Raw genomic sequence first — 27863 nt, forward strand, 5'->3', positions numbered from 1 at the left:
ATGCAAATTTAAATTTTAGATTGCTCTTTCTTAAGGAATACTGAACTGTACATATATTTCTTGTTGGAAAGCTCAGAGCATTTTTTCAGTACAACATTTCTCAGGTTGATATTTTCCACATTGCCCTCACTCTCAGTAAGAAAGAAAGTTGTTATTATTCTAATAAACAAGATGCAACAAATTCAACTGTTTGGTTGTACAAGTCCTTTCCTTTGACTAAGGACACTGCAAGTGGGTCAATTCTTTCTTGTAACTCACAAAGGTTTTCTGCTGATAATGGACAGCTTCGTGTTCTGACTTCTACATGTGGCAGAGAACAACTATTTAAAAGATCTTGAACATTAAGTGCTGGATAGGGATCTATATGAACTAATGAGCTATGTAGCTCTGTGAGGTGCCTGTAAGCATGGAAAAGTTGAAGTGGTGTGGATGAACCTTCGGTTGATATAACATGATGATTATGTGCAGAAATAAACTCATGTAGCACTTTGTTGATCCGTGGAGTATAGACATATTGTAGGCAAAACAAGTCGGTATCGTTTGTAGTACTCAAACTCTCCTCAAATTCCAATTCACGGAAAATGGCAGCAAATTGTCTGGTGACATTTGCATTAATGTCAAAATTGAACCTTTCAACACGTTGGTTCCGAACTGAGCTCCCCACGATCACACTATTCTCTCCGTTTGCAACAACCATGTTTCTCCACACATCTGTATTTTCACCTCCATGATCTGTCCGCACTCGTAAAGGCCGTCCAAATGTTTCAACAGCTGATAGAAAGTGATTCAATACAGTTCTTGCTTCATTATTGGTTGATGTTTCTGCAAATGTCACTAGTCGGCTAAACCCATCTATTGCGACATGTATGACAAACCCCCACTTCACAAGTTTGTGGTTCCCATCCATGTGCCATACATAGTTAGGACAGGGACAGTCATATACTCGATGTCTTAGACGTAAACGACGTCTTTCTACAATGCCATCAGGATCAACTCTGTGTAATGCAGCTCTTAAGTCAACTCGTCTCACATGGATGCCTTGCGCTCGTAGATGTCCCGCAGTCATCACTTCTCCCACATTTGGGTGACCAACTTTTACTCGAGCTATTTGGCCATCAAGCTCACTAGCTGATATATTGGAATAACGACCTTTATAGTTGATACCTTGCTCTTCCAATAATTTGTAAACAGTTGGCCGAGAAACCCCTAGAAGAGTAGCTATTTGGGTAATTTTGTAACCTAATGCAACCATTTCCTTAAGTCTGTCAGGATCAACATTCTTTTTAGGTCTGCCAATTGCCAATCTGTGAATTCAAAAACCAGTTGTTTAGGTATATAAATATCATAACTACTCTCATTGTTAGAGGGAATTGTCATTACCATGCAGGTACAATTTTTCTATAACATTGTTATTTCAAACACTTATTTTGAATACATTCTTATTTCAAGCACTGGAGACAACCCTTGATTAGTCTGCACATATGTTCATGATATAAGGTGTCAAAGAAGTCCTAGTACGATGTTGCAAAACTATAGAATGGTTCCAACAATATTCAATATAATTTATTGAGTGATCAACATTATTGGCTATTCCACAATTGCAGTAGATGACTAGGAATAGTCAGATAGAAAGCTGTGCAACACAGCTAGGGCTGCATCTGCAACAAAATGTTTGTTTATATATCCCCAAAAAAGTCATGTGATCCATATTCAATTTTAAAGGTAACTTTTAAAAAAGATAATTATTTTTACTTGGTAAAAATATATTGTCAGTTTATGTTATAGATAACAATTTAAATTTAATGATCTGAAGTGCTGTTTACAAGGTATCCTAAGCAATACAAGTAAATATGTATCTGCACCTGGATTCAGGATTAGAATCTAAATCCAGTTCACAAGGCCATCCACCAGGGTCCTCAGCCTGTTAAATATAGATTACATATGCATAGGGTAGATTGTCTTATTTTGATAAGGAGAATGAATGTAATTTTAACAGTTGCGCAATGATGTTTCTAGGGCGTGGCTTCAACGTTCTGTTACAAAATAATACATTGATACAATGACATTATAACCCAACATTGTTTGCTGGGCTGCTATGGCAAGACATGTGACTTCTGATGAAAGGCTAGACATGTTTGAAGTCATGAATGTCAAAAGACTTAAGCCCAACGCCCATACGCATTTTATTTTAAAACAAATGGTTGTTTGTGCATTCTCACCTGACCCGTAGCACTCGAGGTAGATTGTCTCGCGGAGTCAACCGTAGAATTGCTTTCGTTTCGTTGTGGTCTTTCGCTGTTAACGACATTAGGCTGCAAATAGCTTGCAACGGCATTGGCAACGATTCTTCCCAACTCCTCCGGATTTACATTATTCATTATTCAAATGATTCTCCTCCAAAGACGAAAGGTTACTCGTTTAATTCAATGCAAACACATCCAGAATCCAGATAATTGAGATAAAAGGGCGGGAAACACCCCCCCCCCGGAAGTTAGGACTTGGGAGTTGGGATTGTCATTGCGCATTGAAATTGCGCATAAAAGCTAAACCGCTTCTGAAATAACGAATGATTATTTATAAATAAGCATTTTTTTAGAAATGATTATTTATAAATAATCAATTTTGTAGAAGTGATTATTTATAAATAAGCAATTTTATAGAAATGATTATTTATAAATAAGCAATTTTATAGAAATGATTGTTTATAAATAAGCAGTTTTGTGGAAATGATTATTACAAATAAACGTTTTATGCGAAAGTGATTGTTTATAAACAATCTAAATGTATTATATGCTTATTTGCAAACAATTAGGTATATCATGATTTTTTTCATAAATAATGAAAAATTCACTACGAAAAATATGAATATAATTTTTTTACATTTGGCGCCCCATAATAATCGAATTCACTACATTGACTTCAAATTTGTATTTTCTTTTTCCAATTGTAAATTTCTTTGAGTCAGAAAGAAATCTTTTAAAGTGGAAACACTAGATTGGCCCAATCACTGAGCTATAATAGGGAACTTAAGCAAGTGACGTTCTTCGAGCCAACGGCAACGTCACGGTCGCAAAAAGCCTGGAAACTGCTATGCCGTTCCCCGCGAATTTCAAAGCATTTAAGCAAACTGCAGCGACGGGAGATGTCTTCGTTTCGAGAAATTAGAGAGTTTTGTTTAGTACTGTTTGAAGAAGGTGTTCTGACTGAAGAAGAGTTTATTTTATTGCACTTAGCGTACGATTCAAGGAATCCAGAGTTTCCAAGCAGCAATTATTCGCCTTTTTGTCTGGATGACATGAACGAAGCCGAATGTTTAGCAGAATTTAGAGTACAAAAGCGCGACCTTGTATTTCTTCAGAAAACTCTACAAATTCCCGATGTAATTAAATGCCCACAAAGAACAACCTGTTCTGGACTTGAAGGACTGTGTATGCTCTTGAACCGCCTCGCATATCCATGTCGATACTCCGATATGATTCAACGCTTTGGCCGATCGGTTCCGGAGATGTGCATGATATCAAATTTGGTTACTGATTTTATATACGATAATCACGGACATAGAGTAAATCAATGGAACCCACACGTTCTAAGTCCTCAAAATCTTCAGATGTATGCAGAAGCCATTCACGAGAAAGGGGCCCCGCTAGAAAATTGTTTTGGCTTCATAGACGGAACTGTGAGACCAATTTGTCGACCTGACAAACATCAGCGAGAAGTTTACAACGGTCACAAAAGAGTTCATTCCTTGAAGTTTCAGTGCGTTGCATTACCAAACGGAATTATTGGTCATATATTTGGTCCTGTTGGTAAGTTAATTTCTTTAAACATTTTTGCATAGCAAACACGTTTTTTAAGAATTTTACAGATTTTCCAGATCTGAATATTTCGAATTTTTTAGAAGGCAAGAAACACGACGCAGGGATGCTCGCCCAATCAAATTTCTTACAACAACTAGAAGAGAACGCTTTTTCTCCAGATGGAACTCCGATGTGTGTTTATGGAGACCCCGCTTACCCTCTTAGAGTTCATCTGCAAGCTCCGTTTCGTAATGGTGATATCACAGAAAGAATGAAGGAATTCAATACAAAAATGAGCGCTGTTAGAGTTTCTGTTGAATGGTTGTTCGGAGACGTGATAAATACATTTCGCTTCATGGATTTTAAGAAAAATCTAAAAATAGGCATGAGCAGTGTGGGAAAATCTTACATTGTTTGTGCGTTATTGAGAAATGCACTCACATGTTTGTATAGAAATAACACATCTGAGTTTTTTAATATTGATCCCCCAAGTTTAGAAAGATATTTTGCGTGAGGACAAAACATATCATCAGACATAGAAAGATGATTAATATCTTTTTTTTTATAAACAATGCAAGTGGCATTATGCCCATGAGTAATAAGTAAAGCAATGTAAATATAATTGTCAACCTTCATGATAAAATAAATTGACATATGTAACTGATTCAGAGATCAAGCAATGGGCTGTTTCAGAGATCAAGCCGAGTGGCATTCTGTGCATTCGATGATAAACTAATTTTTTTTAAAATCTTTGCTTGAAAATTGTCTTCAATCAATAGAACTATATTCTAAAACAATTACAGTAAAGCAACTCAACGATATAAGTATAAAAATTCATATGTGTGTATATACTACAGACATATCGGGAAATAGAGCTTCTTACAATTTCTCCATAAACTTTTGCATTGTTGACAAAAATGCCATCGACATTTGCTGCTGTTGCTGAAGCACCAGTGCTTGGCTTTCCATCATTTTTTTGTGTTGATCTTGCATCATTCGCATCATTTCTAACTGTTGTTCTCCTGTTTGTGATGCCGATTGCTTTTGGATTTCCTGCTCGTTCTTTTTTAGCGCTATTTCCTCTCGACGAAGTTCGCTGTCTGTGCTCGATTTTTGTTTAAGGTATTCGATCAGTTCGCTGCTTCCCCTACGTGTTTTTTTTGGTCTAGAATCCTCATCCTCAGTCGTGCCGCGTTTCCTCGTTTCTCCCATACGCTCTAAAGCCTTCATTCTGACGTCTTCCGCATTTTCTCTTTCTTTTTGTTTACGAGCTGTGTCGACATCAACAAAACTGTCCTCTTTAGCACACAGCTCTTCGATCATACTTTCTCTCTCAGTAAGGTCATCGACATCAATACCACTGGCAGCTTCCTCGTCCCTGGTTTTCTTTTTGTGTTTAGTCTTTAACAGGTTCCATCGGTCCCGCACACTTCTTTTATCTTTCAATCCAAATACAGGGTTTTCGATTCGGTTTAGATTTTCAACGATGGAATCCCAGACTACGCCTCTGTTAGGACTCCCCTTCTTGTAAAGAAAAAGATCACTAACCATCATTTCTCTCATTAACAATAAATCGTGGTCTTCTGTCCACTCCATTGGCTTTGGTTTCGAACTTGCAGGCTTAGTTGCCATTTGTAGACGAATTTTATAGCTTGTTTGCGCCACGTTTTAGAGACAACGGCAAATTAGCCCATTACAGGTTGGCGCCGAGTCGCGACGGCAACAACTAAACTCAAAAAATATTCACCGGAAGTGAAACTGACTTCCGGTAGCCGTCGCCGCGTTCAAAAACGTCAGTGCTTAAGTTCCCTAATATAATTCCTGGAGGACCGGCTCGCCATCATAGAGATTATAAATAACACTAGAGGAGGAGGCATTGGTATCAAAAACATCAGTCGAAAAAGGGAGCGCGATAATGGGGGGCAAATTCAAGTCCCGGATGCTAAGCCAAGCGCTGATTGGCTAGATCAATGCCTCCTTAGCAACCACGTTAGCAACAATTTTAAAAAAACTATATTCGTTTTTCAGGTCGCTTTGCCGGTTTTTTAAGGAAAAACAGTGCTTTTTGAAACTGGTTCTACTAATTTAGACATCCTGAAACGATATTTTAGGCAAAAAAACTTTTAGAAATAAAAAAAACTCGTTAAAAACGACTTATTTTGGCCTCGGACATCGTGAATGAGTGAACATCCGGGACTTGAATTTGCCCCCCATTAACGCGCTCCCCAATTTCTCCTCGATGACTCCTCTAGTTTTATTTATAATCTCTATGCTCGCCATCATCAAGTGAAGCCAAGCCAAAAAGATGGCGGATTTTAGGCTTTGCTGACGCCACATGGTCCTAAATGGCCTGGGTAGTTACCGCTGACAAACCGCGATCCAAAGACAAAAAATAAGTCATCTCCCTCCTGGTTTTTGATAAAAAATACTTTTGGTTTTCGGTGAATAATTTTTTCCTACCTTTTTGTTTTTAAAATAATAAATTAAAATTGTTTCTTCGTTTCCGGGCTTTCCCTGTTTTACAAATTATCGAAGCTGTGGTTTCTTGATCTACTTGTGATGTAGTAAATGTTTTATCGGAAGAGAATCAGGTAATCTTTTTGAAATATTTTCGTTTCTTCCGTCTGGACTTTAGTATATAACTAGTATACGACTCAAAATTAAAGCTCAAAGCCAGTAAGTCTATCAAAACGTCTGTTATGAGAACTGAAAAGAAAAAATGTATGCCAACAACATATTTTAATTTCATAATTATTAATTCAATAAAAGTTTTATTGCTATGTTACAGTGTACTAGTTTTTTTATGTCAGCCTTTTTGGTAAATTTTCATAATGCAATTTTTTCAAACAGCCAAACTTTTAGTAGAATGTATACAAGTTATAAGTTTGTGGGTATGTGGCAGACTGTATATTTTTAGCTGAACAAGACATACTAGTCACTTTATATTGATTTATTTGCCTGACCTGGCAGGGGTTCAGGCAGGTTATTTAACAACCACTGGAGTCAGTGGAGTGGCAGTTAAAGCCTAATATTTTCTTTGACAGGATTTATCATGGTTTACTAGCTATAATTGCTGTACCTTGTACTCACTTTGTGAAAGTGAGACTTATCAGATTTCTCTTATTTTGCAGGAATATGATGCTAATTGGAAAAAAAGCAAGAGATGGCTTGCATCCTTTCATTCCTTTGTTCTGAACTAGGTTACCCTAAGGGTAGTAATGCTGCCTTCAATAGCAAAACACAGAGTTGTCACAGAAATAAGACAAAAAATTGTACTTATCATTATGTTAAGCAGATTTATATAGACGCCAAAAACGTATGCTTGCATGGAGATAGAACGTCATTTTTAAGTTGACATTTGACGACCGTGAGGTCTTTTTAAATCTGCCTAATACCGAACTAAGGGGTAAAGATACGTTTATAGTTCGCCGCATAATCTTGAAAAACAACAATACAGTTATATTTAGTGTTTCTGCCTAAAGTAATTTATATAAATGGTTAAATAGTAAGGCATTGGAGAAACATTCTATTCATAGAAAAAATATTTACACTAAAGAGCGTTTCTGTGGAATTTAAAATGTCAGAACAAAGATAACAGAACAAAGATAACAGAACAGTACATGCAAAACTTCTAAAAAGTGGTAAGAATGGCTGAAATGTTTTCGGCTACAAAGTCATGCACAATCTAATGTTGACCGTCTAAAGAATATAGTTTATATAAGCATGCTGTATATATATGTTATGAAGTAGAAAGCTTCTCTATGGAGACAACATTTCTTTTGTTGTTAAAGAGTACTTTCGCCTCAACAGTTAAAAGAATTTCGTCGTCAGTTCCCTCAAACTCGGTATCGCAAGTGCATGTTTTGCTCTTTGTAGATGTTGAATAATTGCTGTAGTTTGTCGTCAAACAGCTGCAATAGGGTGGTCGTGGATGTGCCATCCTGAAATAGCACAGTATAGTTCTGCCAGTATATTAAAACCTAAAATGGTGAATAACTTAGGATTAAACTGTGTCAAAAATAACTTTTTGAAGTCTTTATAAACGATCCTGTCGGCAAAGTAGAATACAAATGGGCGGAAATTGAAAGCTTCTGTGTAGACGGCAGCAATGTCACAAACATGCAACAACACGAGGTCGAATTTCTTCACAAGTCTATAAAGTGCGCATTATACAGCGCGCTTATACACGCAGTAAAATATCAAGTACTATGACTAACAAACATTTTTGAGTTAAAAGTATAAATAAGGTAAGGGCTTTACAAAAAGATAATCCGAATGAAAAGCGCGCAACATACAGCGCGGTTATACAAAGTACCAAGTACCATGACTAACAAAATATTTTTGAGTAAAAAACATAACTAAGATAAAGCCTTTATAAAAAGATAATCCTGAATGGGCAATGCAGAATGAAAACGTGAAATTAAAAACTTTCGTGCATGCATAGGCGGCAGCAAGGCCACACAAACAACTACACGACTAACACGAGGTAGCTTAAAAAAACTCACCCTTTTTTATATAGTATGTTTTCGTTGAAACGTTCTGCCAGTATATCAAAACCTAAAACGGTGAATAACTTACGATTAAACTGTGTCAAAAATAACTTTTTGAAGTCTTTATAAAGGATCCTGTCGGCAAAGTAGAATACAAATGGCGGAAATTGAAAGCTTCTGTGTAGACGGCAGCATTGTCACAAACAAAAACACAAGGTCGAATTTCTGCACAAGTCTATACAGCGCGCATTATACACGCCCATGACTAACAAAATAGTTTTGAGTAAAAAATATAACTAAGATAAAGATAATCCTGATAAGATAAGATAATCCTCAATGGGCAATGCAGAATAAAAACGTGAAAATAAAATTTTGGTGCATGCATACGCGGCAGCAAAGCCACACAAACAACTACACGACTATAACACGAGGTCGAATTTCTTGATGTCAGTAAAGCGCGCAATATACAGATACACAAAGTAAAATACGAACGACTATAAAATAAAATATTTTTGTGTTTAAAGTATAAGTAGAGCCGTAGTAAAACAAGACCCTTTCTACGGTATATAGTAAACTCCCAACTCGTGAAATACGGAAATGTGACGCCAACGTAAAACGTTCAGACTGTATAATAAATTAAAACCTAAAACGATCAATAACTTATATTTAACTCGTAGACATAGAAGTACATCGAGAATAGGCTTTAGAATAAAAAATCCTGATAGCATCGCAAAATCCGTACACACAAACAACTACACGAGGTCGATCTTTTTTAATATGCCTAAGCGCGTGTGAATTTATATTACAGCGCGGTTATACACTAAGTAAAATACAAAGTAAAACGAAATACTTTAAATTCACTGTAAATCCAAAGTATATTAAAATAACTTATAAGTTGATCAGTAATATCGAACCTAAAAAACTCACCTAAAGTTAAACTCCAGACGACGCCAGTGTATTACAATCTAAAAGGATACGACTGCATGTTTACCACACGAGTATAATTGTGTAAATGTTTGACAAGGGAATAAATAGGCTTACCTTGGTCTTTGAAACGTAGACGTGAAAGAGCAAACAATTGCGACCACGAAGGTTTTATTCAAAGAACCGAAATGCATTATGGTTGAAAAAAGAACTGCGAAAAGTGTGACCACAATGCATCGCTCTTGGCAAAAATCAAGATTTCGCACGCTATTTCAAATTTAGGACTGCTGCCTTGCTCGGTCGCTCAGGCGACCTCGCTGCGGCAGCAAATATTGAATTAGAGCAAAATGCAATGTATCATACACATGAGCTGCTCATTGATTATGCCATATTGATTTAATTTTAACCTTTTTCTTACAGTTTAATTCAAATAAATGAATACAAACATTGACTCATTGTGTGGATTGTGTCTCAAATCAATAACAAGTAACCTTTCTTAAATAATTTCCTAAATCATCCCCCCCCCCAAGAGGGCTAGTTAATGGGGATAATTCAGCATAATTGAGAGTGAATAAGCCCCATTTCATTGTGAAAGTTCCTTTGAAACATGAAATCACTGTAACTGCAGTAAAAGAAAACCTACACCATTTGGTAACATATCAGCTATAAATTCTGAAATACAATTCTCAATATGTTGGCTACTAATCATTGTCACAATGGACAATATCACAGGTATTAGACTGTATCAAGGTGCATCCATGGTCAGGAATGCTAAATGAGCAATGCTATAAATCAAATATGACTTAGCTGAAATTGTATTTTCTGCACATAAAATGTTGATCTCCATAAAAGATCCAAACAATTTCAGGCATACAAAAAGTTAAGAAATTCTTAGACGTTTCCTCTAGAAGTTCAAAAATCAATTGGATTTCATGCGGATTGTAAAATATTAAACATGAATAAATCAATGAAACTCGGAAAAATGAAAATTACCGGTGAGGTAGTTGACGTTTTTTTCCATATTTTTTGAAGTTATAATACTTATTTGGCCTGGTATTGGTAAAAACAACGTGTACGACTTGTATACATCTTGAAATAATTTTTTTTCGTACTATAGTTAATAAAATATATCGAAAACAACAAGGTTTCGCACAAAATAAAAATTTTTTAAAAAATCCAGGAGGGGAATGTTTTCGAAGCGGGCTCAGATTTGAGCCTGGTCAGTGGTAACTACCATGGCCATTTAGGACCATGTGGCGTCAGCAGAGCTTTTACGCATGCGCAGAAGGGCGAAGTCCGCCATGTTTTCGGCTTCAAAAAGATGGCGGCGAAGTTACCGAAAAATGAGGAGCCGGTCCTCCAGGAATTATTATATAGCTCAGTGGGCCCAATGGATTGGCCCCACTGATCTGAAATTGGCCCCGGCCCAAATTTTTGGTAATTTTTCGGATGATTGTAGTAATTGGAAATTTGTAGTAATTACTACAGTAATTTTTCTTAAAATTACAGAAACCTTTTTTCAGAAAATTACAGAAAGCGATTCTGTTAGGGTAAAGTAGGGATATTTTGGAAAAAAGATTTGGAATTACCAATGATAATGCGGGATAAATGTGTGCGTAGTTATGTTTTGTCTCATGTAGTTATTTCTGTCACCTAAATTGGCAATTGCCCTTCAGAAAACCTGGTCACTCTGCTTCGGATGACTACACACGTAAAAATATCATATCTTGTAACAAGTCTGTTCACAAGCTAGCAAGAAGATTTGTTCGCACTGCTTGTCCCAAGCTGTTGACGTTATGGCACAACTTGTTAACAAGTTGTAACGAACTTGTTGAATCAAAAGACTTGCTACAAGTCTGTTCCAACAAGTCTGGTAAAAAATGATGTGACAATATTGCTACAATCTTTTGCTGTCAAGTTCGTAGCAATGTTGTTGTATCATATCTGAAAATACTTGTCAGAACCGACAATCTTGTAACAAGTTTTATAGTGCCATCGGACTTGCTACAAATTGTTAACAGCTTGTTGCAAACTTGTTACAACGAATTAGAGCAAGCAGTGCGAACAAATCTTGTTGAAAGCTTGTGAACAAACTTGTAAAAAATCTGCCGCAGACTTGTTACAATTTGTGCGTTTTCACGCGAATACAAATGCGAGGGCATTCGAGGGCACTCGCGTATGAATGCGACTATGCGAGGGCACTCGTGAACAGGGATGTAGAGGAGGGGGTGGGGGGGCCGTGAGGCTAGAGTTTCAGATTGTCTAACATGACAACATAAGTCAACCAACACTGACTTTTAGCCCGGACTGAATAAAACAAGCATACTTGAAAGACAGAGTAGATTTAATTCTTCTTAATAATTTCGAATCAACTGATATATTAACAATAAATTTTTCAACGGGGGGGGGGTAAACGGCGGCTACGTCCCCCTGGCTACGTCGCTGGTTGGAAGCATGTTTCCTGCACATACACTGAAACATTAAACAAAACCATGCTTTGGTTATGATGTAAAATTTTTTCATGTGGATACCCATGCTGTTTTAATGGTCAAATGCATGTCCTATAATTATAAAGTTGCAAGCATGTCAGGTGCTGATATACGAACATTAAACAATATACCATGCTAAGATGCTATGTGAAATATTTTGATATGGATAACCACGCTGGAAGTTGGAAGCATGTTTCGTGCTCATATACAAACATTAAACAATATCACCACGGCTTTGGTTATGATGTCAAATATTTTAACATAGATAACCACGCTGGTTAAATGGTCAAATGCCCAGTTCCCCAGTTAAAACAAACAAAGGCCCGCTTATCACAATGTTGGGCTAATTTATTAGTCATAAGTCATCTACCATGCCACCTGTTTGAGGCTTCATTTGGGCTCTGGTCTTCAAAGCATAAAGACAAGTCACTTCTGATGCTCAAAATTTCATCTGAAATCGTTATCAATGATAACGTCTTTCTACAGAAGAGAAGTTTCAGTATCTCTGTCGCGCTGTCGTTGGTGTAAAAACATGTAATATGCCTTTTTCTTTACGAATATTTATTTGCTTTTGTGAGAGATTTGGGCGAATATTTCTCCCAAGTAGTCCAACTTCACCACGTGTAATGCCCAAAAATCTAGGTTTATTCGCTTTGTGTTCACTTTGAAATTTTTCTTATAACACTAACGTTGCTTTTTATTTAATTCAGACAAGATTCTGACGACTTCAAGCCAAGCTTGACGATGAAATTCGTGAACAAGACTGAAATGGCTCAAGATAACTCGCCTTTCATGAAGAGAGGGCACGACTAGCTTTTTCTCGGAGCTTATTGGCGAAATGAAAAAGGTAATATATACGCGCTAAAATCTGTGTGAATTTGCGGACGTTTTGATGTCGTGCGGTCCAGCTGCATCCTATAACCACCAACCTTCGCTTCAACTGGAGTAAATTATATCTTTGAATTAAGTTCTAAAGGCTTTGCAGAAAACTAAAACTGCCTTCTACTCTTTTCGGGCAGAGTTATAAGAGCTAAAGTCAAACTAAAAGAATTACCGTGGGCAAGAAATTCGTCATCGATAAGACGATAAAGGCTGAAATTGTACGAGATGGCTCGCGTTTAATGAGACAACAAGTCCGAAGCTGCTCGTCTGGCAGTTGCTAAAATGCAGAGGCACATATCTATTCGTTTCCATCTAACTCACATGCACGATGATGGGAGAAGTGGGCAAGTGGCTCCCAAAAGTATCATCCAAAGTCAAAGCCCCCCTTCCCAGTTCCCTGGCCCTCCCCACACCATCTCGAGGAGGGATTACAGCATTACAGTGACTTCTGATAACAGCATTTATTTACAGTGACTTCTGATTACAGCATTACAGCGACTTCTACGCATCTGTTCTCCCCATAACAATGGGCATGATACTTGATTGAAAATTGATTTGTGGCAGAATTGGCCAATCAGAATCTTGTATTTTCGAGTTAGCTACCATATAACTACCCAAAATCTAGTTAAGCATTTTACACAAACGGTACCAGGACTGAAACAAGGGCGCATATTTATATATTCAGCTCTGCTCAACAGATTTCTTTTGAAAACAAATATGCGTACAAAAAAATTCGTCGGCAAAAAATGAATATATAAATATGCACCACCTCCCAACCAATTATTGGATATAATAACGTAACTGGTTGCTTTTGTTTCAAATACAAGCGACACGTGACTGCACACGAGATGTGAACAAATTCTGCACAAACGCACAAAAACATGGTTAATGAATTGTATTGTCTCAGTCGTTTAGTCTTCAAACCGTGTTTTACCTGCGACCTGGTACGTGAACAACATGGTTTGTCAAATGCTTCACCTTCCTTACTGATAACCATGCAATACTTGTTTATAAAGTCTTTAACGATTTAAAGTTCAAAAACACGAAGCGAGAAGTCACCGTGTCGCAGGACAAATATCTTCCCCGGGAGATATGACCTGAGATTACTATGCGCCGTGTCGCGTATTTCAAAACATCATTCCCATGACTATTTGCATTCAGGCGATTTGTTTTTGCCCAACATTGCCGCTCCTGACGCTCGTGTGACTCGTTTCAGGCGACATGTTCCTGCGACTTGTCGCTCCGTGTGCTAGAACCTTTTAAATAAGAGTAAATCGCTTTCTGAATGAAACATCAACCACAGATATCGATTTGGAATCGTCCCGAGGCCTTTTCAAGCAATCTTAAACCTTCTATAGTAAAGTTATCTCTCTCAATACACAAACAACCAACATAATCACATCCCCGACGTTTAACTGCGTCTGCGAGTAATGGTAAATGTTTATCTGTGAATCCATTTTTACTTATATCCAACATAGTGAGCTTATATCGTTCATCTCCAAGAGCCTGGCACAAGCTCGGCATGCATTCGTCTGTTAACGAACAACTGGAAATCGCTAACCTGGTAAGATGACATGTTCGGTTCTGAAGAACAACGCACAATTCACGTACACTTTCATCACCTAAATAATTTCTTTTAAGGTCCAATTTTGTTAGTCCACAATGTTCTTCATCAAGAGCGCCGCACAACGTGGACATAGATTTCTTTGTTAAAAAACAGCCAGAAAGATTCAAGGCAGCAAGGTTACATGTTTCCTTTCCAAGAACACTGCACAAAGTACGTAAACCTTCATCCCCTATAGCATTGTCAGCAAGGTTCAAGTATCTTAATCCACAATGTTCTTCATCAAGAGCGTCGCACAACGTTGACATACATTTTTCTGTTAAAGAACATTCGCGAACACTTAAGTAAGTAAGGTTACATGTTTCCTTTCCAAGAACACTGCACAAGTCACGAAAACCTTCATCTCTTATAGCATTCCTACCAAGTGTCAAGGATCTTAGTCTGCAATGTTCATTACCGAGAAATTTCACAAGCCAAGGCATGCTCTCACTGGTCAAAGCACAGGAGATAAGAAACAGAGTATCAAGTTTTAACTGTCTTTCTTGCATTGCGATAGATAGAATACGAACACCTTCATCACGAATAGGATTGTAGCTAAGGTCAAGGTCTGTCAACTGATTATAAACCTGATTATCTAAAACATGAGCCATACCAGCAGCAGTAATATTGTTATTTCCAAGATTCAACTCAGTCAGCTTAGAACACTCGTGATTCACCTGACATTCAGATTTCAATAATGCACCAAGACGCTCCAGACACAAGTCACTAAGATGACAACGAACGATGTAGAGTGATTTCATGCATCTTCCTTGGAGTAATTTAACTAATTCTAGCAAACAATCCGAACTAGATAAACCGAGCACGCGTAAAGTATTTAAATCCTTCATATGCTTGCAAAGAAACACAACTGCTGCTGCATCGCTTGGAGAAAGCAATTGTTCGACAGACAGTGAGCATGATATCCCAGTCGCATCTTTTAAAATCGAGTTCGCAACAATTTCTTCGGCAATATTTTCATTCTTTGTTTCTCTTAAACATTTCATCACTAATATTTGATCAAGATGTATCCAATAATAATTTATTTCATTTATACTGAGATATTTTTTAAACATCAACACGCAGCTTCTGTATTTAGGAGATGTCTTCATTTTCTCTCGCAACAATCCAGCAAGAAACTGAAGCACAAGATGCCATCTGTCATGTTTGATATGAGAAGATATAAATTCTTTTACTTGTTCGGGTGTTTTTGTTTCCACAATATACTTTGCTGCGAGAAATTCTTGTATTGTTAAATGAATGAAGCAAACCTGTATTTGAATTTGAAAACTTGGTTTGGGTAAAGAATTTAATAATCCTGATTGTTTCATTTCCTCGTTAACAAGCTTGCCACTGAAAATCAGCACGTTGTTATTCATACCATTAAAAGCCAACTCTTGAAATTTATTCAAAACTTCTTCTTTGTTTTCGTTTCGGTCAAGATACGTGTTGAAGTAGACTAAAGCTGACTCGTACAGTTCAGTCAAAGTAGTTGGTAGAGCACCAATATCACCCTCTGAGTCAATGAGACATTCGAACAGACAAACACAAACAATAAAACAATTCACTGGAATGTAGCATAAATTCATCAGTTCAGATGACGATTTAATATGACTCAATATCGTTGCTTCTAGATCGCACCTCTTATGATTAGCACAAAATTGTTTAACATACTGTTCAATTTTATCTGATGTGAACCCAATAATCTCAACAGTTCTGTCAAATTTCATTTTGCATAAAACATCATTCACAGTTGGCCTGCTGGTCACCAAGACTGTTGCTCCTGGTAACATATCGCCAGACAAGATTTTGAGAAAAAAAGACATTGCTGACATTTGGCAAGAAACGTCATTATTCGAATACTTTTTTGACTGAGCTAGGACACGCTGATAATTTTCACCAAGACTGACACCAGATTCATCCAAACCATCAAAAATGAAAATAGCATTTTGTGGATTTCTCCAAATTTCTTCAAAAATACTTTCAAACTCATCTTCACTCAGTTCAGTTCCAAACTGTAGAAATTTTTTAATTGTTATGTCTTGCATCTCATTGAAATTGAACTCTCGGAATTTAAAGTAGAAAGGGACCTTGTTGTGATAGATTTCATCATTATGTTCTTTTGCCCAATCGTACATAATTTTCCTGGTCAAAACAGTTTTTCCAATCCCCGGACGACCAATTACCAAGATAGTGGAAGGGACGTTATAGTTAGTATCTTTGTTTGCATAAAACAGATCTTTAATCTGTTTCAGATGTATCGACTTTTCAGGGATTTTTGTATAAACATCGTAGATCTCATGCCTAGACATTTCTTTTGAAAACCTGTGTGGAGCTCGCTCAGTATGGATAACAACATCAATAAACATATCATCCAAGCTTATATCATTCAAACCGTAATTTATATCAGGTGTCAGACAAGGCTTTAAAACCTTTTGCTTGTAAATGTCACAACTGTTAGGTACATATTGCTTTCGAAGAAAGTGTTTATTAATAAATTGCCAATCACATGACCAAGTAACAGAAGATTGAGGGGTGACACTGGGAAATCGCATCAATAGCAGATAAACAACTTCCGCTAATGCAATTACAGCAAAAATGAGATTACAAACAGATACAATTGTCAACCAAAACTGTTTATCTTTGGCAGCCGAGTTCGTACATTTTACACTGGATAAGTTGGCACTTCTATTATTTACTGGAGTCATGTTAGGATCAACTGATCTCAATTCGGGATAAACACAACTGAACTGTGTATCAAAACCACTCGGATATAATACAGTATGTTGTAGAATTGTGAATAACATACAGAGCATTGAACGAGCCACAAGGTGGAACAAATAGAAATTGAAAACACAAAAGGTTTTTCTACCTTGTTCAGTGTTCCCTCTCGCAACTGTTTGAGGTTTATCACTTCCGCCCGAGAGTCTCTCTGCATCTTCGATACGATTGCCAACAGCAAGCGAATAAACGACACTCACAACAACAACAGAACCAAAATTGAACAGAACGAAGGCAGAAAATTTCACGGGAGAGTTGTACTCGTCATCGTAGATTGAAAAACACGTTTTCTCGACATAACTTTTGTGAGTTGCATGTTTTGTGTCAACAGCACAACTGAACTTTTCCATCTCGCTGAGTCTCAGAGCCGTGGTAATTGCTGTGAATATCACTCCACAGTGAAAATGGATGACCACACATATGTAGGATAAGATGCTAAATCTCTTGGGCTTCATATATTCTTTTATCCCATCCATCATTCTTGGTAAAGGAAGGATATTTGATTTGAAATAAATATTTTAGCAATTTAGCCGATTATGTCGCTTCTTGCACAGGGCGAATTTTTTACGCAAGAATTTGTAACTTGATATTGCTGATGGTCATGTGCCTTTAGTGGTGTTTCGATTGGTCTGTATTTTATACTTCGTCACATGAAAACCAAGCGGTCCAACTTGCTCAGTTGCTCTGAGCCTTGAGAAAGGACATCCACAGAATACAAATTCATCCCAAATTTTTAAAATGTAAAATTTTGAGTACTACAAAACCGCGACAATGACAAATTGTGATGTCCGGATTTTGTTACAAGACCTGTCATTTCCAGACAGATTACAGAAATACAAGCCAACTGAATAGGGTTAGGGAAAAACCGCTGTGCAGTTAACCATGAATTAAGCTTCTGATTTGTCCTCAAATTGGGCTGCTAGATTTTTTTTGCGTTGAAACTGGAGATAAAATAAATAATGCTTGTGTGTTCATTGCTTGACTCTAGGCTCGACTCTATAGTATAAAAATAAAGCACTAATTTATCTATGCTGTTAAAATTCAAAAGAAAATTTGGAAATATTTCGCTAGCGAACGATTTCGCTGTAAGTGGAAAACCGCCTTTATAGACGTAAACATAAACGGAATTGTTTTGGATTACGATTTCTCTATAAGTTCTACATACACAAATCACGGTCGCTTTGAAAATCGACATGCATATTTTAATAATTGTACCCGTATTATTACACAGGGTGTCCCAAAAAAGCTCCCCCCTATTGAAATGAAGGCAGCCCCGGCAACGAACACTGCTGAAGGGCCGCCCACGCAGAAAGCTATGTGAAACATGATATTTGAGATGTTTTTAACAGCCTGAAATATACGTAAAAATGTACAGGAATTGTGGATTGTACAAAAACACACCAAACCACGCCAGACTGTACATGCATAAAATATCATGTTATTATTTCATATAGTTATAGTTAAAGGAGTATTAGAGCTAGTATATATGCTATGATTACTACGCGGGCCGGTTGTATCAAGCCCGTTTAGCTTAAACAAGGCTATCCTTTTATTCAACTAGCAAACTAAAGGTTTTTAATCTTAATACAACGACGATATCATAATGTTTAGAACAACATATTTGGTTCATAATATTCGAGTTGACTGATTCAAGAGAACTGGGAAAGTTTTATTTTATTTTTCTGTCAAAGCTAAACGGGCTTGATACAACTGACCCCAGGTATTTTAATCTTTATCTAATTATTGCCTCTTAGTTCTCGGTTTGTGGAATGTTTTAGATTATTTTATTCTTTTTCTTTGCTGGTAGACCTTTTTAAAATGTTTTAAATATTTTTTCTTTCTTTTCTTCTGTTTCTTGCGCAGTGGCGTAGCCAGCCCGACAATTTAGTCATGCTATGCTAATATTTTGGTGTTCATTGACTGTGAAAACAATAAATTTCTAAAGAAATGAATAATGATAATAACATAAAATTTGCATAGCATGACTAAATCGTCAGGCTGGCTACGCCACTGTTTTTGCGTCCATTGTACATGCTGAACCTGTAGTTTGACCATCCAGGGTGCTAACTCGTAGTTACCTTGGCCATGCAATGCTCTTCTGCAATCTACCTGTTGCAACATAACAATTTTATGCAGTCTGTCAACCAAGTCAGGCAATTTCATGGTTTTCCAGTTGGCAGATAGTTTTGTCAGTGCTGCCTCCTCGTCGGACCGAATGACAAGTCGCAATTGAGTCCCACCAATGTCCATTCCTAATTTATTTGAAGATGGGCAAAAAATCTGTGGTATGTCTCGTATGAACCGTCCCAATGCAAATAAATTGCCGCAAGCATAATTGGGGAGTTATTCGTCCCTTTTCTTTTCAAATTATTGTGCTGGTACACCAATGTTGTCGCGAAACATGCACCAAGATTAAATGTTCTAGCTATCTATCCCAAGAACACTTGGATTTCTGGCATTCGACGAACAAAACTGTTTAACATCGTTCAAATTGTCTTCTAAATAAAGTACAACGCATGGGGGTTTCCCTTTGGTTTGCACGATTTCCTGGATAAAAGGGTGGCTATGAATGTCAGTTAACAACGCCTGTACCTCGTCAGCGACGTTATTCCTGTAAACATGACCTTTTTCAATTCTCGTTTTTTTCCCGGTATTGTATTTAGCATTCTGTACCTCTTTCAAATCTCTCGTCGCAGAACTTGAACTATCAAGTGCCATTTCCTCGTATATTTCACGTGGCTTTTTATTTCTTGCTGTCATGTCTGCCAACTTTTTTTTAACTGAACATGAAGTGCGGACATAATCGCCAACAGATTTTTTACTGTTCCCGTGCGGTAGATTTTGTTCTGGGTAGTTGCCTACATACTCCACTATATTAACATTCTTAATGTTACTCATTTCATCGAGACCATGTTTCACAACATGGTTAAAATAAAAGAGTGCTTTCTATGTTTCACTGTCATTGATCGGCGATCTTCAGTTTCTACCTTAACTAAAGGAATCAACATAGCAAACAATTTGCTTTTAAAACTTTATTTCGAAATGAGCTTTTGGCGGGAAAATGTTATTGTCAACAATCAAATTTGAAATTCGTTATACGATTATATACGCCGAGTTCGGTGTAATGTAAAGATTAACAAGTTAGTATATATGTTTGATCAGTTTGCGCTACGGCTTCTCAAACGCAATATCTCTGTAATCTTGTGTCGGGCTATCTATAGTATAATTTGAACCTATTATGGCATACATTTAGTAAGATATATTTACCACCTTAAACTAATCGAATTCAATAACATAGCTGTAGCTCATAGAGGATGCAGTGTGGCAAGTTCGTCTTCGATGACAGCTTTTGGTCAATTGATTCTGTAACTGCCAAAATATACATACAAAAAGTATATACATTTTTATGTATATTTCAGGCTGTTAAAAACATCTCAAATATCATGTTTCACATAGCTTCCTGCGTGGGCGGCCCTTCAGCAGTGTTCGTTGCCGGGGCTGGTTGAAAATCACTTTTAAACATTGTTTTTGTTGAAAAAAAGAAGTCAAAAGTCTTCAAAAGGGATCACACATAGATTTATTCACCCTTGCGTTCCCCCGGGCGCTCTCAGCTGCTCTCAGCGGCTCTCGGGCACTCCCGGGCGGTATTTAGTAGGACCAGAGAGTTGTACTCGTCGTCGTAGATTGAAAAACACTTTTTCTCGACATAACTTTTGTGAGTTGCATGTTTTGTGTAAACAGCACAACTGAACTTTTCCATCTCGCTGAGTCTCAGAGCCGTGGTAATTGCTATAAAGATTAATCCACAGTGAAAATGGATGATCACACATGCGTAGGATATGATGCTAAATCTCTTGGGTATTGAGTATTCTTTAATACTGTCCATCATCTTGAAAGAGATAAGAATATTTACTTCGCGATATATATCTTAGCCCACACTGTCGCGTCTCTCTCGAATCGCTCGAATTCATTGACTTCAAATTTGTATTTCCTTTTTCCAATTGTAAATTTCTTTGAGTCAGAAAGAAATCTTTTAAAGTGGAAACACTGAATTGGCCCACTGGCACTGAGCCACGATAGAGCTTCGGGATCAGTGTGACCAGACGTAGTAATTTTAATTGCTTTTTGTAATTTTTGGTAATTTTTCGTAAATTTGTAGTAATTACTGCAGTAATTTTTCTTAAAATCAGAGAAAACTTTTTTGAGAAAATTACAGAAAGCGACTCTGGCGTTAGGCTAAAGTAGCGATATTTTGGAAAAAGATTTGGAATTACCAATGATAATGCGGGATAAATGGTGCGTAGTGATTTTTGGTCTCATGTAGTAATTTCTGTCACCTAATTTGGTAATTGCCGTTCAGAAAACCTGGTCACGCTGCTTCGGATGACTACACGCATAAAAATATCATATCTTGTAGCAAGTCTGTTCACAAGCTTGCAAGAAGATTTGTTCGCACTGCTTGTCCCAAGCTGTTGACGTGATATATGAGGTGTGATATCCGCCAATATTACCTCATTCACTTTTGAAATTAAGTGTTCAAATTATTTAATGCAGACATTCAATTACACGATTTAAAGATGCGTTTTTGCAATGAAAGCTGTTTTCTGTTCAGAATTTCATTCAGAACAATTTCATTCTGAGCAATTTCATTCTTGAGAATTTCATTATGACCAATTTCATTCGGAACAATTTCATTACGAACAATTTCATTATGACCAATTTCATTCGCAGCAATTTCATTCGGAGCAATTTCATTTGGAGCAATTTCATTTGATTTGGAATGGCAATCAGAAACTCATAAACACAAAAAAGATGGCGGACGCTATTCATACGTGAAACATGGCGGAGGCTTATGCAATCGAAGGAAATCGCCAGCAAATAAGAGCAGAACTCTCAAATATTCTCAACTCAACAATAAGGCTTTTGCAAGGTAGTATCGATGAAAATGTGCTAGATAGAATTGAGCAACGTTTGGATTGGATATACAATATTGTTGTGAGATATTTCGATTCACAAATCTTAAACGAGGAGGTGGTTAGCTGCATACAATTGGCTAAAGAATGTATGCATAGAAATACTGAGAATTCAAGGATAGTGGCAGCAGAAAGAATCTTCAGTGGTCAGAGAGGAAGGCCACGGTTTGAAATCCCGTTTGAACAGCTTCAATTTTTAATAGAGAAAAAATTCAAGGTGGCGGAGATTGCTGAATTATTCGGTACGAGTAAACGAACTGTAGAAAGGAAAATGCATGAATTTGGATTATCTGCTGCCAACTCTTACTCAGCTCTCTCTGATAATCAACTAGACGAAGTGATATCGAACATTCAGAAAGACTTCCCTAACGTTGGTTCGAAAAGAATGATGGGTCTTTTAAAATCTAGAGGAGTGTGCATCCAGCAAACACGTGTTCGTCAATCAATTCGTAGGGTAGATCCTGAGGGAACGCTTTTACGAGCTCTTGAAATGCGTATAATTTCTCGACGGAAGTATTCTGTGGCTGGCCCTCTTTCCTTGTGGCATATTGATGGGAATCACAAATTAATACGGTATAGTGAGCATATTATAAGGCTACGTTCAGACGAGTGCCCGGAACCAGTGCCCAAAGTCAAAAAGGGTTAAAAAAATGTTGAGCACAGTGCCCTTGTTGAGTACTGCCTCAGGTGGTAATACCCGTTCGTAAGGCCGGTTTACACTAGCAAAGTGTGAGCATAGCGTTCGAACAGAACTGCAGACGTTTACACTGTCACAGGTCAAAGCGCAGTGTTTCCTGTCGCACAGACAACAGATCAAACATGGACGGCCGTAAACGGAAAGCGCTTCTTTGTTATTTTAATTTTTATCAGCAAAAATGAATGAAACTTTGGTAGACATTTTGATGTTTGACTTTATCCCCACAGATACCGCTCTCTCATTTCTACGCCATAGTCTCTCCAAACCGACGAAGTGGCGTCTTTGAAGTTCTGTGTTCAAAGTTGAACACGCTCCACTTCGTTCAAAGCCCTTCAAAGTCTTCGGTCAAAGGCTTTGATAGGTGTTTACATGTGCATACACTTCGTTCAAAGCATACTGTGCGCACAGAAACTTTGCTAGTGTAAACCGGCCTTAGACAACGCGCCCAGTTTATTTGGAAGCGTCATGTTCAACTTAGGCCCCAGAAAAGTGACGGGCACCAGTGCTGGGCACAGCTGTGACGTAGTATTACCATAAGAGCGGACTAGAATGGCCACTAAGAGGTGCAACCTGCCTCGTTTATTTACGCAAAAAAATACATTTTACTTGCCAGAAGGCACGGCAGCCAACCCATATATCGTGGCCAGAAAATAGCATTGACTGGCGAGATGGCGGACAAGTGAATGCCGCATGCGCGGGAACACACACATTAAAGGTTCCTGACTCAAGTGAAGCTTCTAGTGCTCTCGTTATTCTACGCATGGCTTTACACTGCAAATAATAAACGTATAATTCCGATTCGACCCCAGCATTTATAGTAATCTTTTTATTAGTTGGAGATTTGTGATCCATGGGGGAATCGACGGTTTTTCGCGAATGATTGTCTATCTTGCTTGCTCCACAAACAACAGAGCTTCAACAGTATACCAACTGTTCCAATCGGCAGTGCAAAAATTTGGGTTGCCTTCTCGAGTTCGTTCAGATAAAGGTGGAGAGAACACAGAAGTAGCTTGGTACATGCTGTCTCATCCATTAAGAGGTCCGGATAGAGGGAGCCACATAACTGGAAAAAGCGTCCACAATCAGCGCATAGAAAGGCTCTGGAGGGACCTCTTCACAGGGTGCACGTACCTCTTTTACCAGTTATTCTATCATATGGAAGACGAAGGCATTCTCGATCCATCTAGCGAGCACCATATGGCTGCATTACACTTTGTTTACCTTCCAATAATCAATAGACATCTGCGATTATTCGCTGAGGGGCACAGCAAAGGACCAATTAGCACAGAACGAAACCAATCACCCGAGCAATTATGGTTGAGAGGAATGCTTTCAAATCCTAGTAGAAGAATTGCTGAAGAATTTGCATGCCAGGTATAAAAATTTAAGTATAGCTACTGTTTTTTTTATCTACATTTATTAACAATCATAACTCAGTAAAATCACATCAGCGTTTCAATTGTACACTGTATATTCAGGACTATGAAAATTATGGAGTTGACTGGGACAGTCCATGCCCAAACGAAGATGCTCAAGTAGTTGATGTACCTGAAACGTATATGCCTATAGATGAAACAGATGTAGAAGAACTTCGTAGATCAATCGACCCACTCCGTAACTCAGTTCATCATGGTGTTGATATATACTTAGAGGTGTTAAACTTCCTTGAACATCGTTTAGACAATACTGAACAATATGAATGACGAATAAAGTCAAAGAGTTTTATATGACTCGGTGCTTATATAAAATGCAATATTGCAAACAAAAAATGTTTTAACCTTCACGTTATGTCGATACTAAGTTCATAGTTAACAAAACAATTTAAACTTTTTCCATGTTTTATAAACGAGATTAGTTTTGAATGTACATAGTAAGGAACGGCTGATTAAATTATACCAAATCCTTCTTTTTGGTTATCAAGGGCACAATTCATATTTCTCCGGAACTCCTCATACGTAGCAACAAGCCCTGGAACTTCCAGTTCCATTGGACACGTGTTGGCGTTTGGAAGCGACGAGCCATTCTGCAGCACGGTGATCGTAGATGGTTTAGAAAAGCCCATGGGTGGAATTACCGTAGATCCCGTAGCGAACATCAACAATTCTGACAATCTCTCAGCTAAAAGTATTAAACAATTTTTATCAATTTCTATAATTGACTAAAACGAACAAAAAGACTCGCGGGTACATACATTCTTCAGTGACATAGCGTGTGAAAAACTCTTTGTGTTTATCATCAACATCCTCAAACTCCACCAGAGCCAAAAACTCCTTTTCAGTTGGAGGTTTATCGTTTCCAAATACTAGAAGCGGTTCAGTTAAGTTTGGATGATTTCTGATCAAATTCAATAATGGACCCAAGCCAGACATGAATTGATCCAGCTCTGCTTTCCTTGATAGGATTACAGAATGGAGGCATAACGAAGTCATCGCCTGGAGCCGGTTTTCCACTGTAAGAACATGAGGGAAACCAGCCTCTATCAGCCGTTCTTGATATTCAGCGGCTACTGAGGGCACATCCTGGGATTTTAGGCCATCTAACTAGATAAAAAAAGTTGGTATAAAATTTCACAGCGAATTATTACATTCCGTGTACGCGCGAACTATAATTGCTACTGTATACAAAATACTTCACACCGCCACCGGTTATTTAGGGTACAAGTAACGAAGTGATCAGACATTGACGGTACCTTTGCTAACGTATGAAGGATTTCTACATCGATAACGTCGTCTTTGCTGACGTGTTGACCAATTTCATCGGGGTTCCCGTGCTGAAAGTATAGATAAACTGCATGCGAAAATATTGGCAAACCTGGACCACCTTGGATAATTGACGAGGTTACCATTCTTCCAGCTACTTTGAACAGATTTGAACGTAATGCGTCCGTGTTGTGAATAGGAAGAAAACACGAATCATTCCCCTCGAAAAGACGTATACTCATAGAAGACAACAACATTCTCATTAAAATGGTGAAATATTCTCGAAGTGGCCCGCCGCCATCTATTGCTGGCTCTCCTTCGAAGGTAATTTTCATGGGCTTTGAAAAATCAAAACTACGCTCCTTAAAAAAGGCAATGCTATCTTCAAATACTGAATCTCTGGCAACAGTTAGCCGCGTAGGTGCTTGTCCACTCGTCGGCCGTATAAGCCGAAGCACATCGTCAAGACTGTCAACAATACCGACACCGACGGTAACTTCTTCGGAGTTATCAACTAAATTAAAAAGATGCATGCATAGTTTAAAAATAAATCCATATACCACGTTAAGTTTTAATCTTATTACAAAATCTGTCAATAATGTTGATTAACAAACCATGTAAAAGTAAGTTGACTGCTTCTTCAGTATTGCCATCAGCTATTTCAAGAGCGGATGATATTTTGGATATTGTGTGCATGGGAAATATAGCTTTAATAGTGGTGATGTCTAAGAAGAGATATTTAATATTCATCAAAGGTCCCTCAACATATAAAAACAGTTTTAACACTTCTACACACAACAATTCAACACACATTACCAGATGCAATTGGACTGCTCGTTCCTGCAACTGAGTGAGAATTCTCTGTACTGAGAAAAGAATGGACATAGGAAAAATAGTATCAGAAATATATTAGTTTTCCACTACTTGTATAAGTTATATAACACATAAAGAATTTGAGAAAATATTTCTAAGAGTTGAACAACAAGGATTATGGTATTTGAGGATGAAAGCCCAACAATGTTACAATATTCTGCTGTAGAAGGTCTAGCTACCTTTCTCCTTCACCTCCTCCTATTGAATATGCATGTGATGTTCATCCAGGACAAACATTTGCATGTTCAATAGTTTCATCAACATGAATCTCTTGATGGCAATCATCACACCTTGTTGTGCGGACAGTGATAGACAATTCATCCTTTAGAACAATCAGTAATTTATAAGAATTCATTAATTTATAAAATTAAAAACAATAATTAATAGCAATGAGTTTTCTTAAAAAAAATTTTAACATGCCTGATTACCCAATCCATCATTATTTTGTTTACTTGTATCATCTTTAATTACACTCTTTATTCTAAGGATAGAAATATCAAAACCAGCAATTTCATTTGTAAAATAAAACAAATATTAGCATGCAAGATAAGTATTATTACTCAGTTTGATCTTTGTGCATGCTTTGAACATTAGTGTTGGGAACTTAAACTTGCTTTACATGCTTCATTTCCTAATTTCTTTGTATAGTTTTTGGATTTTTCTTTTTCCTGATAATTCATAGTTTTACAAGTCCAAAATAATGAATCAAGTGGACCATTATTCCACCATTAAAATTATGAACTATGCCAAAAAAATTTATATTAGTCTGTAATCCATCAAATGTCATAATCATTCTATACTAATATAAGTATCATTTAAGTGTCTAAAACTGCAGCAAAAAACCTTCTAATGGTGTGCTGAGTGACAACACATTGCACCTTTGCATTTATCAATTGTATTATTCACTAAATCTGGAAGGGCTACAGCTCTCCAAACTACCTTTGCTTAATGAGTTTAACCTGTTTATCAAGATAAAACATAGGTGATGGGTAATGCTGTATTTATAACAAACTTTATCTTTAAACATAAAATTAATACATACATTTCATCATCATCATTACAGCATTGTTGATGTTGCCTGATATCATTGATAGAAACATAAAGTTTGCAGTTGAAACACATAACAGTGGGTGCAGGATCACAATTTCCCTTGGAGGAGAGAGGTTTGAGATAAATAAATACACCTTTGTTAAAGGTCCTGTCTTTATAAATTCATTCAATAAAGAAAAAGAAACTTTTTCTTTCCATATCTCTTTAATTATCTATTACAAAAATTTAATAGAAACTACTTACATCATCTTCACTCAAGTCAAAATCTACACAAGGTGTCATACTCAAATTGCATTGGATTGGTCTGATAAATGCCACAGCCTGTCCTAACCCCGATAAATCCCTCAAAAATGGCACGTTATATCCAGATCGAGGTGGTTGGATTACGATCAGGTCACTGGCCTGCACACCCCGTCTCAAAATGTCAAATCCTCCACCATCTTTTAGGCCCCTACAAGTTGATCTTTAGTTTCTGGTCCGCCGCCCGCATCCGTTATTTGGAAATGATTATTTTAGGACTATTTTAGTGTTAACAATAAATTTCGGGTACTTGAAAATTTTCGTTTGAGATGTTTGTTTCTGACATACGGCATGGCTCCAAAATCACC

At 37.4% G+C, this 27863-nt stretch overlaps 5 protein-coding genes and 3 long non-coding RNA genes across 8 annotated transcripts; 1 reads left to right on the plus strand and 7 right to left on the minus strand.

The window, feature by feature from the left end:
* Positions 1-154: 154 nt before the first annotated feature.
* On the minus strand, positions 155-2422 carry LOC114523947. The gene is made up of 3 exons (XM_028545014.1): positions 2220-2422; positions 1863-1921; positions 155-1304 (listed from the first exon to the last, which is right to left on the minus strand). The coding sequence occupies exons 1-3, from the start codon at positions 2376-2378 to the stop codon at positions 155-157; spliced, it is 1368 nt and encodes a 455-aa protein (XP_028400815.1). The 5' UTR covers positions 2379-2422.
* Positions 2423-3295: 873 nt separating this feature from the next.
* Positions 3296-4329, plus strand: LOC114523948. The gene is made up of 3 exons (XM_028545015.1): positions 3296-3379; positions 3608-3806; positions 3899-4329. The coding sequence occupies exons 1-3, from the start codon at positions 3296-3298 to the stop codon at positions 4309-4311; spliced, it is 696 nt and encodes a 231-aa protein (XP_028400816.1). The 3' UTR covers positions 4312-4329.
* A 188-nt stretch (positions 4330-4517) lies between these two features.
* LOC114524072 (golgin subfamily A member 6-like protein 7) lies at positions 4518-5490 on the minus strand. Its single transcript, XM_028545187.1, has one exon. It carries the CDS (start codon positions 5427-5429, stop codon positions 4677-4679), a length of 753 nt encoding a protein of 250 aa, XP_028400988.1. The 5' UTR covers positions 5430-5490; the 3' UTR covers positions 4518-4676.
* A 1507-nt stretch (positions 5491-6997) lies between these two features.
* Positions 6998-9833, minus strand: LOC114524070. Its single transcript, XR_003687069.1, has 3 exons — positions 9215-9833; positions 8303-8354; positions 6998-7777 (listed from the first exon to the last, which is right to left on the minus strand). It is a non-coding gene; the product is annotated as an uncharacterized LOC114524070 (long non-coding RNA).
* A 3147-nt stretch (positions 9834-12980) lies between these two features.
* On the minus strand, positions 12981-17518 carry LOC114524083 (NACHT, LRR and PYD domains-containing protein 3-like). The gene has a single exon (XM_028545198.1). It carries the CDS (start codon positions 17440-17442, stop codon positions 13876-13878), a length of 3567 nt encoding a protein of 1188 aa, XP_028400999.1. The 5' UTR covers positions 17443-17518; the 3' UTR covers positions 12981-13875.
* Positions 17519-24518: 7000 nt separating this feature from the next.
* Positions 24519-25039, minus strand: LOC114523949 (apoptosis-resistant E3 ubiquitin protein ligase 1-like). The gene is made up of 2 exons (XM_028545016.1): positions 24825-25039; positions 24519-24751 (listed from the first exon to the last, which is right to left on the minus strand). The coding sequence occupies exons 1-2, from the start codon at positions 25000-25002 to the stop codon at positions 24519-24521; spliced, it is 411 nt and encodes a 136-aa protein (XP_028400817.1). The 5' UTR covers positions 25003-25039.
* A 5-nt stretch (positions 25040-25044) lies between these two features.
* LOC114524093 lies at positions 25045-26501 on the minus strand. The gene is made up of 5 exons (XR_003687073.1): positions 26385-26501; positions 26149-26198; positions 25947-26057; positions 25323-25846; positions 25045-25173 (listed from the first exon to the last, which is right to left on the minus strand). It is a non-coding gene; the product is annotated as an uncharacterized LOC114524093 (long non-coding RNA).
* A 123-nt stretch (positions 26502-26624) lies between these two features.
* On the minus strand, positions 26625-27845 carry LOC114523888. Its single transcript, XR_003687063.1, has 3 exons — positions 27499-27845; positions 27248-27354; positions 26625-26686 (listed from the first exon to the last, which is right to left on the minus strand). It is a non-coding gene; the product is annotated as an uncharacterized LOC114523888 (long non-coding RNA).
* Between the last annotated feature and the right edge of the window lie 18 nt (positions 27846-27863).

The sequence above is a fragment of the Dendronephthya gigantea genome, unplaced genomic scaffold (genome assembly GCF_004324835.1).
Source record: "Dendronephthya gigantea isolate DGI-Jeju-01 unplaced genomic scaffold, DenGig_1.0 000029F, whole genome shotgun sequence".
Classification (NCBI taxonomy): domain Eukaryota; kingdom Metazoa; phylum Cnidaria; class Anthozoa; order Malacalcyonacea; family Nephtheidae; genus Dendronephthya; species Dendronephthya gigantea.

Bases quoted from the DNA above. Each gene is read 5' to 3' on its own strand.
- LOC114524083 (XM_028545198.1), bottom strand. From the start codon at position 17,442: ATGATGGATGGGATAAAAGAATATATGAAGCCCAAGAGATTTAGCATC.
- LOC114523947 (XM_028545014.1), bottom strand. From the start codon at position 2,378: ATGAATAATGTAAATCCGGAGGAGTTGGGAAGAATCGTTGCCAATGCC. The intron at 1,922-2,219 runs GTGAGAATGCAC...TATATTTAACAG, and splicing joins CCTCGAGTGCTACGGGTCAG to GCTGAGGACCCTGGTGGATG. The intron at 1,305-1,862 runs GTGCAGATACAT...TTGAATTCACAG, and splicing joins GATTCTAATCCTGAATCCAG to ATTGGCAATTGGCAGACCTA.
- LOC114524072 (XM_028545187.1), bottom strand. From the start codon at position 5,429: ATGGCAACTAAGCCTGCAAGTTCGAAACCAAAGCCAATGGAGTGGACA.
- LOC114523948 (XM_028545015.1), top strand. From the start codon at position 3,296: ATGAACGAAGCCGAATGTTTAGCAGAATTTAGAGTACAAAAGCGCGAC. The intron at 3,380-3,607 runs GTAATTAAATGC...CAAAATCTTCAG, and splicing joins AAACTCTACAAATTCCCGAT to ATGTATGCAGAAGCCATTCA. The intron at 3,807-3,898 runs GTAAGTTAATTT...CGAATTTTTTAG, and splicing joins TCATATATTTGGTCCTGTTG to AAGGCAAGAAACACGACGCA.
- LOC114523949 (XM_028545016.1), bottom strand. From the start codon at position 25,002: ATGTCTGGCTTGGGTCCATTATTGAATTTGATCAGAAATCATCCAAAC. The intron at 24,752-24,824 runs GTATGTACCCGC...TAATACTTTTAG, and splicing joins ACGCTATGTCACTGAAGAAT to CTGAGAGATTGTCAGAATTG.